The 13772-nt window shown below is 34.7% G+C and overlaps 1 protein-coding gene across 4 annotated transcripts in view; it reads right to left on the bottom strand.

Annotated features, from left to right (window-relative positions):
* The window catches only part of CSTF77 (Tetratricopeptide repeat (TPR)-like superfamily protein), a 51104-nt gene that overhangs the window by 15967 nt on the left and 21365 nt on the right, over nt 1-13772 (bottom strand). For all 4 annotated transcript variants that reach the window (XM_008806764.5, XM_008806765.5, XM_088713373.2 and 1 more), the window contains 6 exons: nt 12869-12927; nt 12724-12792; nt 12464-12604; nt 8612-8676; nt 8323-8419; nt 3307-3366 (listed from right to left, as the gene is read on the bottom strand). In XM_008806764.5, the coding sequence (XP_008804986.4) occupies nt 3307-3366; nt 8323-8419; nt 8612-8676; nt 12464-12604; nt 12724-12792; nt 12869-12927 (491 nt within the window). The remainder of the gene's footprint in view (nt 1-3306; nt 3367-8322; nt 8420-8611; nt 8677-12463; nt 12605-12723; nt 12793-12868; nt 12928-13772) is intronic.

Genomic DNA, 13772 nt, shown 5'->3' with positions numbered 1-13772 from the left:
GCCCACTACATACAAAGACCCCAATATTTACAAGAGATATCACCACTCCACGAGATTTAAAATATCGATATGTATTTAAATTGAGTTTATATTCTATATTTTATTATTTTTTATGAATATAATGATTTATGTACTTTAATTGCATTTACCACTGAAATTATAGACATTTTATAAACAAGAAGCATGAAAAAAAGAAATAGCACATTAAAGACATCAAAACACCTAAACAAACATCAAATTAATGTTCAAATCACTCAAAAACTTCATAAAACATCATCAAAAAAATGAAAAAAACAAAAAAAGTTGTTTTCCAATTTGGAACCGGCACACCTAGCTTGGCCAATAGCTGATTGGTATGAGTCTCGGTGCCGATTCAACCCATCTTTTAAACTTATAAAAAATCTTAAAAATTTTAAAAATCTAACATTAAATTGATTTAGACATCTTATCGTGGATTACATGCATTGCCCCCCCCCCCCCCGCATGAAGTGGGCTAAGGAGCCCAACATCAAATGGCACCATGGAAAGATGGAGGTGGACCGCCACTAGTGGTTATGTAACTATTACAGGATGGAATGAAGATGGGGTCACCTGACTGAAAAAATAGGACACGGTGGGTGGCATGATGTCACCGAATGCAAAAGGGTGTCTAATATATTGATACATAAGGGAGCATTCATAGAGTTTGATGGAGATGAAAGTAAAAGTTGAAATCCTAGAGAGATGAGATAGATCAATATATGTATTCATAAGGATGCCAAATTTGATGAGGATGAGGGGTCTAATCTAAATAATATCTAAGTAGTCGAGCAATCTACAAGAGCAATGACAACATAAGGAGGTTATAAAGCACCAATAATAGTTTGGGCCCTAAAAATCTCGAGGGCATATCAAATCCATGCAGATGCCTTCGAGAACACAACCAAGAAAAACTAGGGAGGTCCTAGCAGCTGGCTTGGCCCCTAGTGCATATCCAGATCCAAAAGCCAAGCAACCTTGAATAGATTTTACATGAAGGACAAGAAGAAAAACATGAGCACCGCACTCAGCTAGTGGTTCTACTTCAATCACATCCTAGCACTCGCATTGGTGAACACTTATTTTTGATAGAAGGCTAGTTTAAGTGTTGATCTTCCTACACTATGAAAGATACCATATTTGGATGTAGAGATAAGGATATCAAGAACTAGATCGACTAATTTAGTAGCCAGTGGGATGTATATAAGTTGACATTTGATGTGTGATGGTATGCATCGACCAAGAGGGGCATCATCAACTTCTTGTGCAATGTGACAGATATACGTATTCCACAATTCAGTGGAAGCCTCTAGACAGATTAACAATGTTGAGTATATTGCAAGTCTAATGAGGGACTCTGCTAAGAAGATCAACACGAAGTACACCGTTTAGGCGGTTACAAACACACCAACAGTATAAGAGAATAGGAAAGGACTTGATGTTAAAGAAGCCACATCTATTCAGGATGCCTTGTTGAACTTGCATAGACCTCATGCTGAAGGATATTGGCGAAAGGGGTGGCAATTTACTCCACTGCTTGGGGTACTTGACCCGGCCTGACCCTAATGGCGCAAGTTTTACCCGACCCAGTTAGAGTTGGCAGGGGGGATGGATCTTCATTCTAAAACTCAAGCAGATCCGGGTGGGTGCAGATAATGACAATGCCTGCTCTGACCTGACCCCATAATATACAAGCCTTGACAATTATGATTTTAAGGGAGAAGAATGTATTATGATCGTTCATGAGAAAGATTAATCATGTACAAAACTACAATATGTGCTTAGGTGTTCTTTTTTTTAGTTGATTTTTTTTTTTTTAGTTTAAGGGACATGTTCACTTCCTAAAGAACAATATTTTTGCTTGTCTCTATTATTGTTCAAAATTTGATTTGTTATGTTCTATGTCTTGGACTCTTATTTTATTGAATGTTATGTGAAGTATTGAGATATACTTTTATATTCTTTTTTTTATTTATTTGATTTATATAAAAAAATATTTTTTACAATTTTACTCATCCAACCCCGTCCCAACCTGCCCCATCTAACTCTACCCAATCCATACCTCTCCGATTGCTATGGCAACTTGCAAAAATTGAAGTCAATCATGGAGAGTGGCTAGAAGCATCCATGATCATACTTGTATGCTAGCATTAGTGAGATCAAACATACAAAGAAAGTTGCTGAGGCCTCATATGACCCAATATGCCACTAATTATGTAGCATTGATGATCAAACATATAGAGGGAGTTGTTGAGGCCTGGCACGACCAGATATGCCACTAATTATATAAGCTTGAAGAGCCTCATTGATAAGAAGATCAGTCTCAGGGAGATGTTCGCTAAGATGGATTAGACATGCCCAAAAACACGAGGTAGAAGAGTATGCCAAGATGTCTCTAGCTAAGCAACAGATTTTTGATGCAATGTTCACAAAAAAGTTATGTCATTCTTGACCATTAGTGGGACAGCCAGAAGGGGTAAGGACTTGCATCTGGTAGGTAAAATTTGTGTGAACTCAAACCCTCAATTAGTATTTTGTTGAATAATGGTATTCAACATTTATACAATTATCATCTTATATTAATGACTTTTGGTGCCAAAATGAGTTTTATTAACAAAAACGTTTCTTAGGATTTCTGAAAACATGACATGTTATGGTTTATGACACACCTGTTCAATGCTAAACAATTTAAAACATGCTTCCTATTAAAATGGTAAGATCACGTCTTAATTTGTTTATCACTTAAGGTTGTGTTTGGTTGCAGGCTAAAAGAGGGTTAATTGGAATAAAGACCCTTTTGTTCCACTTAATCCCCTTAAATTCACCAAACGAGAAAATTCATAGTCCATTTATTCCAAGGATAAAATAGATATTTTGAAAAGTAGATAAAGCTACTTTTTCCACTGTAACTTGGAACAAATTAGTCCACCTTACATGGAGTAATTTATTTTGAAGTTAAGGGGGTTAGGAGTAACTTAACCTATTTTACTATGGTTAAGTTATTCTGCAACCAAACTTAGTTTAAAAGAATGGAAATGAATAAAAGGAAAAGAAAATAATGAATTTGCCCTATGCCCAACCTGTTATTATATAAAAAATTTACTATCAAGGTATAATAATGCAAACTTTGTATATTTTTAAATGAAAATATTTTAAGAGAAATAGAATAAGCAATATGATTTCAAAAAAAAAAAAAAATCAATGACCATTTTCTTGAGATTAATGAATATATAAAGTAATTAGAATTTTACATAAAGAGAAAACCATAAAGGATAAAGAGACTCATACCTTTAACATGCTTGCCAAATCTCCATATGTCTGCTCAAATTGAGAGAATCGTTTCCAAATCTGGATGTAAAGACTCAACATGAGAACAATTAAGACAAAATAAAGGAATCCCAACCATAAGTTCTCACATAGTACTAGGAAGTTATGCAATGAGGCAAATATATGATCGATATATTAGATCGAAGAAAAGAAAAATAGGATACAGATCTAGCAAATCATATAAAACAAGTATTGGATCAGATCAACTGAAAAATAAAACAGCTTGGTGAGTTGACGGCCACTATATGGAGAACATACATTATTTAGTTTAGGATGATCTTAAACTGATGGATATAACTTTTGATTACACTAATACAGTTTCTTCATTTTTCAATCAAGCAAAAGGTTTCCTTTCCACTAACTTAAGCATACCGTTTTTTGCAAAATGGTTAAGTTCCTTAAGGATACTTTAAGGAATGCTAATTTAATTCAGATTTGTAATAGTACTTCAAAGATATTTTTCCCTTTTGTCCAAAATGTGACTTCAGATGAAGGTCATTGTTCCTTGTCGATTCCTAAACATAAAAGTGCATGTGTGTATACAGGAATGCTCGCACCGACCTACCATGCCCACACAAGCATACATGTACACAGATGCACTAGCACAGACATGACATGCAAGAATATACACACTCCATAACTATGCAAGACCATCCCCTAAAAGGATAGCCAGAAGGTATTATTTGGATTTCTTGATCCTATATAAATATCCGAGATTTACCCAGCACCAAATAGATGTGGGGCTAAATGCAAGCCTGCATGCGTCCTCACACAATTCCTCCATTTAAAGCCCAATGTCCTCAACAAGCTATGGGTATAAACTCACACAATGATTAACACCACGATCGGCTCGTGGTCGGCCCTAGAAAGGCTCATGCTATAGTATCCCCTAGTCACACAAAGGCCATGGGTTGGAGCTGCTCCAATATCATTTTGTAATGACCTAGGGCTCACCTAAAAAAGCTATCAAAAAGCTATCCAGAAGTAGCTTTTTGGGTTCCTTGGCCCTGTCTAAGTTTTGAAAATCTCCCCAACGCATAACTGATGTGGAATTAAACAAACATCCACACGGGTGGTCGCATATTCCCCCCATTTAAACCTAGTATCCTTGCCAAGAAAAAGGTCCAACATCATCCAACACAAGACCAAGACGTCATCCAAAAGGGCTATCTAAAAAGGCATATTTTGGGTTTTGCCTTGTATAAATGCCCAATATCTACTCAGCACACGCACGTGCACATGCAGGTGTGCAGAAGCAAGCACCCAACAAATGTGCTGGCTTGCGCATGCAAGCACATGTACACTCGCACATGCAAATGCATGTACCCATGCAAGAACATTTGCACCTGTACGTGCACATGCATGTCGTGCATGCACAAGCTGCGTGTGCATGCATGCAAAAACATGCACATGCATGCACTTGGAAACAGGGCAAGCAAATATATTTCATTAACTAAATATGAATCCTCGGCTGCTGATCTACTAATAGAATGTCAAATGGAATGTGGCTTATACAACCATTATTTGGTGCATTGTCAAATGCTGGTGTATTTACTTTCCAAAAGGAATAATAAGGAACAAAACTAACTCAGATATCGGATCCTTAGTGGGCAGCTTTCATTGTCCTTACAAGTGAATAAGGGTCGATACTCGGCCTTAACAAAAATTGTATTTAAAGGTATATAAATTTTGTATCCACTCCATACGACAGAAAAAGGGAACTAAATACATACATATGTAGATGTATCATCTGGTCCTGTATGCATGCATGCAACGCTATCAAGATTGTGATTGTATCATAAATCATAGATGGGGTCAAATCGGATCATATCCTAGACTCTTTGCAAAGTGCAAACTATTCCTTTCAAACACTAGAAAAGGTTAAACTAGTTTGAAAAGTAAGAAGCATGATCAAACTGTTATTTATGTGAATAATGAATGGGAAATTGTTATGTAAGGACATATGTTCACTTTCTACAAATCATAATCTTGCATTTGTCGCGATTTAAGAAAGAAGTTTCATGTTTAATTCTCCAATTCAATTAAATGAAACCAACTAAGTCCGTAGGAAAAATTAGTTTGAACCAAAAAAGTTAACATAGACATAGGCCAACAGAACAAAGAAAATGATAAAGAATATTCGTTATCATCATTACCATCATTCCAATCAAGTTCCACACGCAGAATCACCTCCTTACCTTTTGCCTCGTGATGAACAAACAAAATTTTATTCCCCATACATTTTTTAAGGCTTATTCAACATCTCAATATAAGTTTTCTAGCCTCTGCAAACAAATTAATCTCGTCTTCAGTAGAACTAACAAGGCATGTTTTGCAACTCCAAATGCATCAAGATTCTGTTTAGTCACCTCGCATTCCATTTGTATGCAAAAGGATTTGCAGTAGCAAATAGTACATCTACAATTCTATTCTGTAGTTCCAAAAATTGTTCATGTTTGGTTGCCTGTAACTGACAACTGCAAATGCATATGAAAGAATTCTGTTGAAAATGATGCTAAGATAGGGTCCTAATCCTGCAACCATGTTTGGTTGCATAAATCTATTATATAATTGTTACAGTAATATGATATAACTATTAACATTAATAACTTAATAATTACAATACATTTTATGTTATTAAAATCCAATAGCATATCAAAATTAATATATACTATTAATGTATGATTATGTTATAACATCTAATCTGAAATATAAAAGTATATAATTCATATATTATGTTTTTAACTATAAATTATAATTAGTACATAACTACTACGCTAATAAGTACTCTTAGAATGATTATTACTATTTAAAACAAGGTTTGCAATACTTGTACATACAGGCATACCATATTATACTAAACCAAGCCGATATACGGTATGAGGGTGTATTGAGTGTTAGTACACCCAACCGACCCCTATAATAGGTGTACCAACAATACACCAACATAATAGAGTATGGGGTCTAGAACGAGATTGGAACCCTGATTTAATGTTTTATATTTACATAATAATATATAGTATAAGTTCTATTCATATATGATAAATAATACAATATATAAAAAATATTATATATTTTTGTTGAAAATGATTATATTATATAACTTTCTTTTGTATATAACAAAACTGATGTATGATTATATTATCACATATATAATCTATAACATATAATATTTACCAATATTTTTTGTAACATAATATAATTTCTTATTATATTTCATGATATATTTTTATAATACTGATAATATACAATATTCACATTTATATAATAATATAAAAACATAATATGGAAATAATTCTACAATATATTTATATTTTACATAAACAAAAAGTAATGATAATAATAGTACTGCATCTTATAATGTTAGGAGTATTAAAAAATAAACCATCATAATATTTTAATAATTTATCATGATATTAACATATGATATTGTAATGTATGAGATATCTATTATAATATTTAAACATACCACAATATATATAATATATTATGTTATGTTTAAATATTATAATATAATACAATGAAAACAACTAAACATTGTATAATATAGTACAATATATTTTTAATTTTTTTATACTATGTTTTAAGTTTTATAGTTCAAAGAATTATTTATTATACAACATAATATTTAACTATTTTATATGACCATATATGCTATTTAATAATCATTAATATATTATTAGATCTACGTATATATATTATAATATATTATTACAGTAGATAATTGTAATAGTATAATAATTATAATAACTAATCATAAAAAAATTATAATAAAGTTTATTAATATTTAATTTTGTTAATACAACATAACATTGAGTTGCAACTTGAGTAGGTGAGAGAGTGAGAGGATATGAAATGGTTAGGATAGTATTTACAACTCAAAGTTGCAACAAGAATTGCAAATATTATTTTAACTGCAACACCAAATGCAATTAATGGCATTTTCTTTTGCAATTTCAACTTGCAGATGAGTTGCAACTGAAGAAACAGCTCAAAAGGCCTCCAACCACTCCAATTGCTGCAATTGGATTTGCAACCTGCCCAGCTGTAGGCAACAAACAGCTCCTTACTGCAAGACCAGATGCAAGTTATGGAGTTGTTTTATTTTGCAAACCTAATTACAATGTGAAGAAAGTTATAGGCAACTAAACAGCTGCAAAGGCTGCTTGCCACTCCAATTCTTGCAGTTGGATTAGCAACCAGATGAACTGCAAGCAACCAAACAACCCCCAAATCAATTCTCCTTTGTTGTAGATTGATAAAAATCTAACTCAGTGTTTTATCTCCTAAATAACTAAATATCCTTTTCCTTTACTCTTGAATTGAAAACCCTATGGAAATTGCAAATTTTATATTCTAAAAACTCATTAAGCAATGAATTAGTCAATGTAAAAATCAAGGAAATCGACGAATCTTAAAGATGGGCGAAATCAATGAATTTTAAAGATGGGTGTTTTAATTATTTTAATATGTTCTAAGTGCTAAAATGATCTGTATCTGCATCTTACCAATCAAAGGATCCCAATATCCCCGATATGCGCCGATCTTATAGCCCAAACTGATTCCAATTAAGGGAACCAATCCAGATTTGATTGTGCATCACATACTTACCTGCATGCACTCTAACATGTTATTTTTTAGATCAGGTTGGACTTGTTAAGATCCAAATATTTGATGTCAAAAAAGTTCCAGGTTGAATTAGACACAGATTCAACAGAACTTAATCAATATAGAAGAATGGCATCATATTGAATACTCTAGGGATAACCTCATTAGATTATTTGGTAGGGTATAATCTACAGCTCAACCTGGTCATATAAGTGGAGAATGTGGCCAACACCCAGCAGATAGAACCTCACAGATGATACAAACAAGCCTTTAACACATGGTAAATTGCCAAATTCTAAGGATATGGCTTTAGCATGTCTTGAAGAGAACAATTTTCTAAATAACATAATTAAACAAACCTTACGATACCTCTACAGAATTCTCCGGGGGAAGTGAGCTTAGAGCTCGCTCAAACAAAGCACGGACATTTCTATCATCATTCAAACGACATAAGAAATCTGCATATCTGTAATGGAACATCAGGACCTCAGAATATGTAATTTTATAAATTACCTATTACTGGATGGCTCTCAACTTACTGGGTGCTGTTAAGACATCCCATAAGGTCAAATTTTTACAATCCAGAGAAGACCATTTAAAAGAGAAACATAAAACACCAACAATATATCAACTGTAGAAAAAAGGGGCGAGAACTTACTCAAGGATGTATCTAGGTTCATGCATGAATCTCTTTAATCCAGCTTCAAAAACACTATGTGCAACCTACAAAAAGCATAGAGTTATCTCGTAAAGATAAATAAGTGACCCAGATGAGTTCACAGCAGCCAAATTCATTTTAATTGTTGCTCATTAGCTTAATCCAGCATAGAAATCCGCTCAGTTTGTATTTGCTATCAAAGCCTATATATGTTGATAGGTATCAAAACTACCAAAATATAAATAAAGGGCATTAAGAAAGTTTTACAAAGAAATGTGCATTGGATTTTCGGACAAGGCAAGAATAGCCAACAACCCAGATATGCTATTCTGGAGTTGTAGATGCTAATGGAACAAACATCAAAATCAAGAATCAATGTGCTTGTACCCAAAAAAAGAGAAAAAAGAATCAATGTGCAGCAGAACCCTAAATTCCTAAATGTGTCTTACAGTTACGACATCAGACAAGTCACAGAGGACAGAACATACTGTTTAATCACAAGTGACTAAATTAATGTAGTGGCTAGCAAGCCAGTGATGGATGATGTACGATTATGTACTGGTAGCAACCTGTATATGCAGTATGTGATGAACTTGTTATAAGTGAACCAGCATATAAGATAGTTATCCAACTGTAATTAAAAACAGAAAAACTGAAAAAAGAACAAAGGGAACGAACAAAAAGGAAATATAACTGTATGAAAGATATAAGCTTTTATCTGAAACTTTTCTTACTATAATTAGCAACTTTAATTTTAGCATCACGACATGTTATAAATTTCTAAAGTCAAGCACATGCATGATATCTATTTTTTACATGTTAGCATTCTACTTTCAAACTCATCAAATAGATTGACGACTTAACTTACGAATTTGCAAATTTTTTAAGTGGTCGAACCCTGTTTCGAACAAAACAGGGAGTCGGCCGCTTAAGCGGCCTTCTTTCCCAGCGTCAGCCCCCTCTTAGCCTCCGCCAAGCTCCATCGGCCCTCCTCTGGCATCCCCTCCCTCCCCCGCTCTCTTTCTTTTTCTCTCTCATTTGGCCTCTCCCGTCTGTTCGTTGTGTCGGTACAGGCCCGGCACGGCGCAGCGCAGGCTCGTACTGAGCCATCCCCTTGAAGAACCGGTACGAAATCTAGTACCAGTTCCTCTGACCTTGGCTGTGGCAGCCAATTGTGGCATGGTGTCCACTTTAAAATCCGAACTCCCTTAAAGGAGAAGGCCGAAGAAGGCCTTCTCAACGCCACGCAAGTGGATTCAGGACCTTTTTTCTTACAAAAAATCTACAATATTGATTCAGGCTATCAGAAGAAAGAGCCAAGGGTAAATAAGGTGTGCTTTCTTTTTTTTATCTTCTTTTTTCTTTTTTTTTTGTAGGACCGTGAAAAATTAGCTCAAAAATTGCAAAACTAAGAGGAGATTATGCCAAAATTTTTGATTTGGGCTTGAGTTTTTTATATGTTGTAGATCTATGGATTAAGTATATGCTAACATAAAAAGTTTTAATTTTTGGATTATATATAATATTTAAAAATTATAAACATAGTTTTGAATTAAAAATAATTTTTTAAAAAAATAAAATTAAAAAAATGTAAAATCAGAAATGTATTTAGGGCCATGCAAGCTACTCTGTATAAAAATATGGTGTCCATTCATTCAAATTTTGATACGATCATACTTATAGTAGTCTAGGCATAAATTTGAAAAAAAATGAGAAATAAGTAATCTTTTATGCATGCTCGAGAGCCTAAAAAAATATATGTAGCATCCATTATTGAGTTCTACATGAATCTAAGACTTTGAGCTGAAATTAATTTTTTGAATTATTAATATTTAAAAATTAATTTTAAATATAAAAAATAATTTAAAATATATAATTAACATCAAAAATTATAAAAAACTTAGTAATACATATTACGTAATTCAGAAGTAATTTCTGAGATAGAAATCATATTTTTCTGAATTTATGATATATAAATATTTTTTAAAATAGAAATTATAGAAAATATAAAAAATAAATAAAAAATAAAAAAAAAGGGTTATGTATTAGATAAGTCAGATATATTTTTTAAGATAAAAAATTATCATCAGAATATTAATATTTTGCTAATTTTAAATAATTGATAAACTGGCGTACTTGATCGATCCGAGCCGAGCTGAGCCGCAGGAAAGCCAGTCACCACATAATTTCTTGTCTGAGACATCTTTTTAAAGACATGATTGAGAGATGCTTGGACGAGGCCACTACACTACTCAGTCAACTCAATCAGGAGGGCAGCATAGCTAGGCAGAGGAGCACGAAGAGTAAGAAGGCAGCTGCCCCGCAAAACAAAAAAGAAAAATAAAAGGCCCAATGAGGAGTGTCGAGAAGTACTGAAGCAGCAGCAATAACAGCTCTGATAGTCATGGATCTGCTGGCCATAGAGAGAGTGGAGTCCCATTTTATGAGACACAGCTAGAGGGTGATCTTCGATACACGGGTGAGTTCCAGTTTATGCATGTTGCACAGGACAGGAACCGCGGTGTACGATTTGGTAGAGCCCGCAAGGTACAATTGCATATAGGAGACGGGCTCCTCGAGCTCATTCAGAAGGACACAATGCAGTTGCCGATAACCTCGTACGTGGAGTAGGATCCATAGACAAATCAGGTTCCGAGTCTTATACTGGATCCTATTATCCACAGCCACAGGCAACCTATGACCCATACGGATACGGTGCATCTGAGGCATCTTCCGATAGCTACTATCTTATGCAGTCCAGAGCATCTCACGGGTTGAATTTTATTGCCGGCATATTCGTATGAGCCCCTCAACAGCCGCATTATCAACCAAAAGACATCTCTCAAAACTATAGCTTCAACGAGAAATCCGAGAGTGCTTACAACCCGGTGTGCAATTCTTATGAGATGAGCATACAAGACTACAACGCCGCTTGGTTAGAGGAATGGGTTGATGTGCCTTCTGATTATGCTAATGATCCAGAAATCTATGAGAGACATTGCCACTCGACCTAATTTTAGATATCATTATGTAAGGTTGTTGGACTTTAAAAATATGTAATTGATTGTATCTAGATTTGAGAATATTTTGTGTTGTTCATTGTATGATTTGTATCATTTTGAAGCAATAAGATGCATCATCTAGCTTATACCGGGATCATAGAAACATCAAAAAATATCAGAAAGACATCAAGAAAATAACAAAAAAACATCAAATTAGGCTTAAATTTATAGAAAAAGTTCGAAAGGACAGAGAACTAAAAAAAAATATAAATTAGGATGTGTCGGTCCGTAAACCAGCACTACCAGTTCGGTTTGGTCCGAACTGTACCGAGGGCCGACCGGTACGGGTCTCAGTACCGGTTCGGCAAACCTTGCTTAAATGTATCTTACTATGTACATTGTAATTATATAATAACCAATATTTAAAATAATCAAAAAGTTTGCCCTTGTAAGTGATAACTATGCATGATTTCAGGCTTGGGATCTTCTTATATTTGTACAACACATAAAACTCCTTTCATATTGGAACTGAAATAGTTGATGAAAAGGCATAATTAAATCATCCACAACCAACTCGTCATTTATACTCGATTCATATTTTGAGGACCAAGCACCAAACAATTGCGAGTGAAACTACCAAAAGATAATTTAGCAACCAATTTTAGACACTATTAATTCATGGATTATCTATAGAATTCACAATTACAACAGCAGGTTATATGTGCTCTATAAACATATCCATCCAGGAGATAGAAGAATCATAGATCCATTTTCTTTCAGGTATAGTTTGAAAACATGCTCGTTCAGTACAAAGCAAAAACAAATAACCAGAGTGCAGATGTTTCAAAACCTTGGAATCCTTGTCGAGACAAAATGCCATCATAGCATATGCAACAAATACATGATAAGTGCAGGTCGGTGATTTTTGAGCATCTAAGAAATACTTCCGAGCTGCTTCGATGCCTTCAGTTCTCCTTAAAAACCGAATAAACTGCAATAAAAAGTTAAAACTCCAATCATGAGGGCAACCAATAAGAAAAAATAGATAAATGAGAAAATTATGACTTAAATAAACTTAAAGAAAGTGAAGGAAAAAAAGGAAGTGCCCACCTGAATGTGTGCAAGTGACATTGTACTTGCATCGTTAGCTAGAAGACTCTCATATATTTTCTTCGCAGGCTGCATAAAAGCCAACCATCAGTCAACTTTACCAAGGTTACATGAGTCATGAATAGGATCGTTACCATTACTTAACCTGAATTGCACCTCGAGACTCTTCCAGCTCCGCATAAGCATACTTTAATAACTCAGAATCTAGCAAAAGTCATTGCAAATTGTGATTTCTTTTATAACCTCACATTAAGATAATGCAAAATCATCAATGTCATGAACAGATTCAACCAGTTATTAGTTGAACTTCAAAAGTACAACCTAAGAATTAAAAAAATTGATCTAAACTTTAGTCGTCCTCTTTCTGTTTAAAAGAAAAGCCACATTTGTTGGTTGGCAAGGAAATTCTTGAGTAGTGTTAAAACTGATATAACGAGAAAAGGGCAGCAATACCGGTACCATATCCCATGCCAGCCAGGTACCAAGTCAGTATGGTATGGTACCATGTTGATTAGGTGTTGTTACCCTCAAATCTAGAGAGAGGGCAAGAGAGGGAGGCAGGCAAGAGGGTACTCCTAGGCAGTAACCTAGAAGTGGATGCTGGGGAGGCAAAGCCGAAGCAGCAAAGGTGAAGGTGTCAAGGTTGTGGAGGGTAACAAGCAATGCCAACATATGGTTCGAGGATCTCAAAGGGATTTGGAACAGAAGAAGTTGCGGGTGAGGGGGTTAAGAGAGTGGGAGGGGAGGAGAGGCACTCAATAGTGGTGGTTGGTGACAGCAATCATGGGAGATTGAAGAGAGAAAGAGAGACAAGGAGAGAAAATAGAGATCAGGATCGAGGGATGGGGAGTTTTTTATGTAAGTGTGGCCAATTCGGCCTGGGTGAATCAAGTTGGTACCATCCGAAACCAAGCAAAACTAGTCATTTCAGCCTAGTTTGGAGCAATATAGCCCAGTTTGCCTCTTGCCTCATTTCAGAAGACTCAACCATCTTGGACGATGCTGGTTCAATTTAGTACGCCCAAAGCTGCCTAATTCGGATGGTCTAG

This window comes from Phoenix dactylifera, chromosome 17 (genome assembly GCF_051530095.1).
Source record: "Phoenix dactylifera cultivar Ajwa chromosome 17, Ajwa_hap1_PhDact_Kaust_v1.1, whole genome shotgun sequence".
Taxonomy (NCBI): domain Eukaryota; kingdom Viridiplantae; phylum Streptophyta; class Magnoliopsida; order Arecales; family Arecaceae; genus Phoenix; species Phoenix dactylifera.
This window is presented reverse-complemented; position numbering and strand designations above follow the sequence as displayed.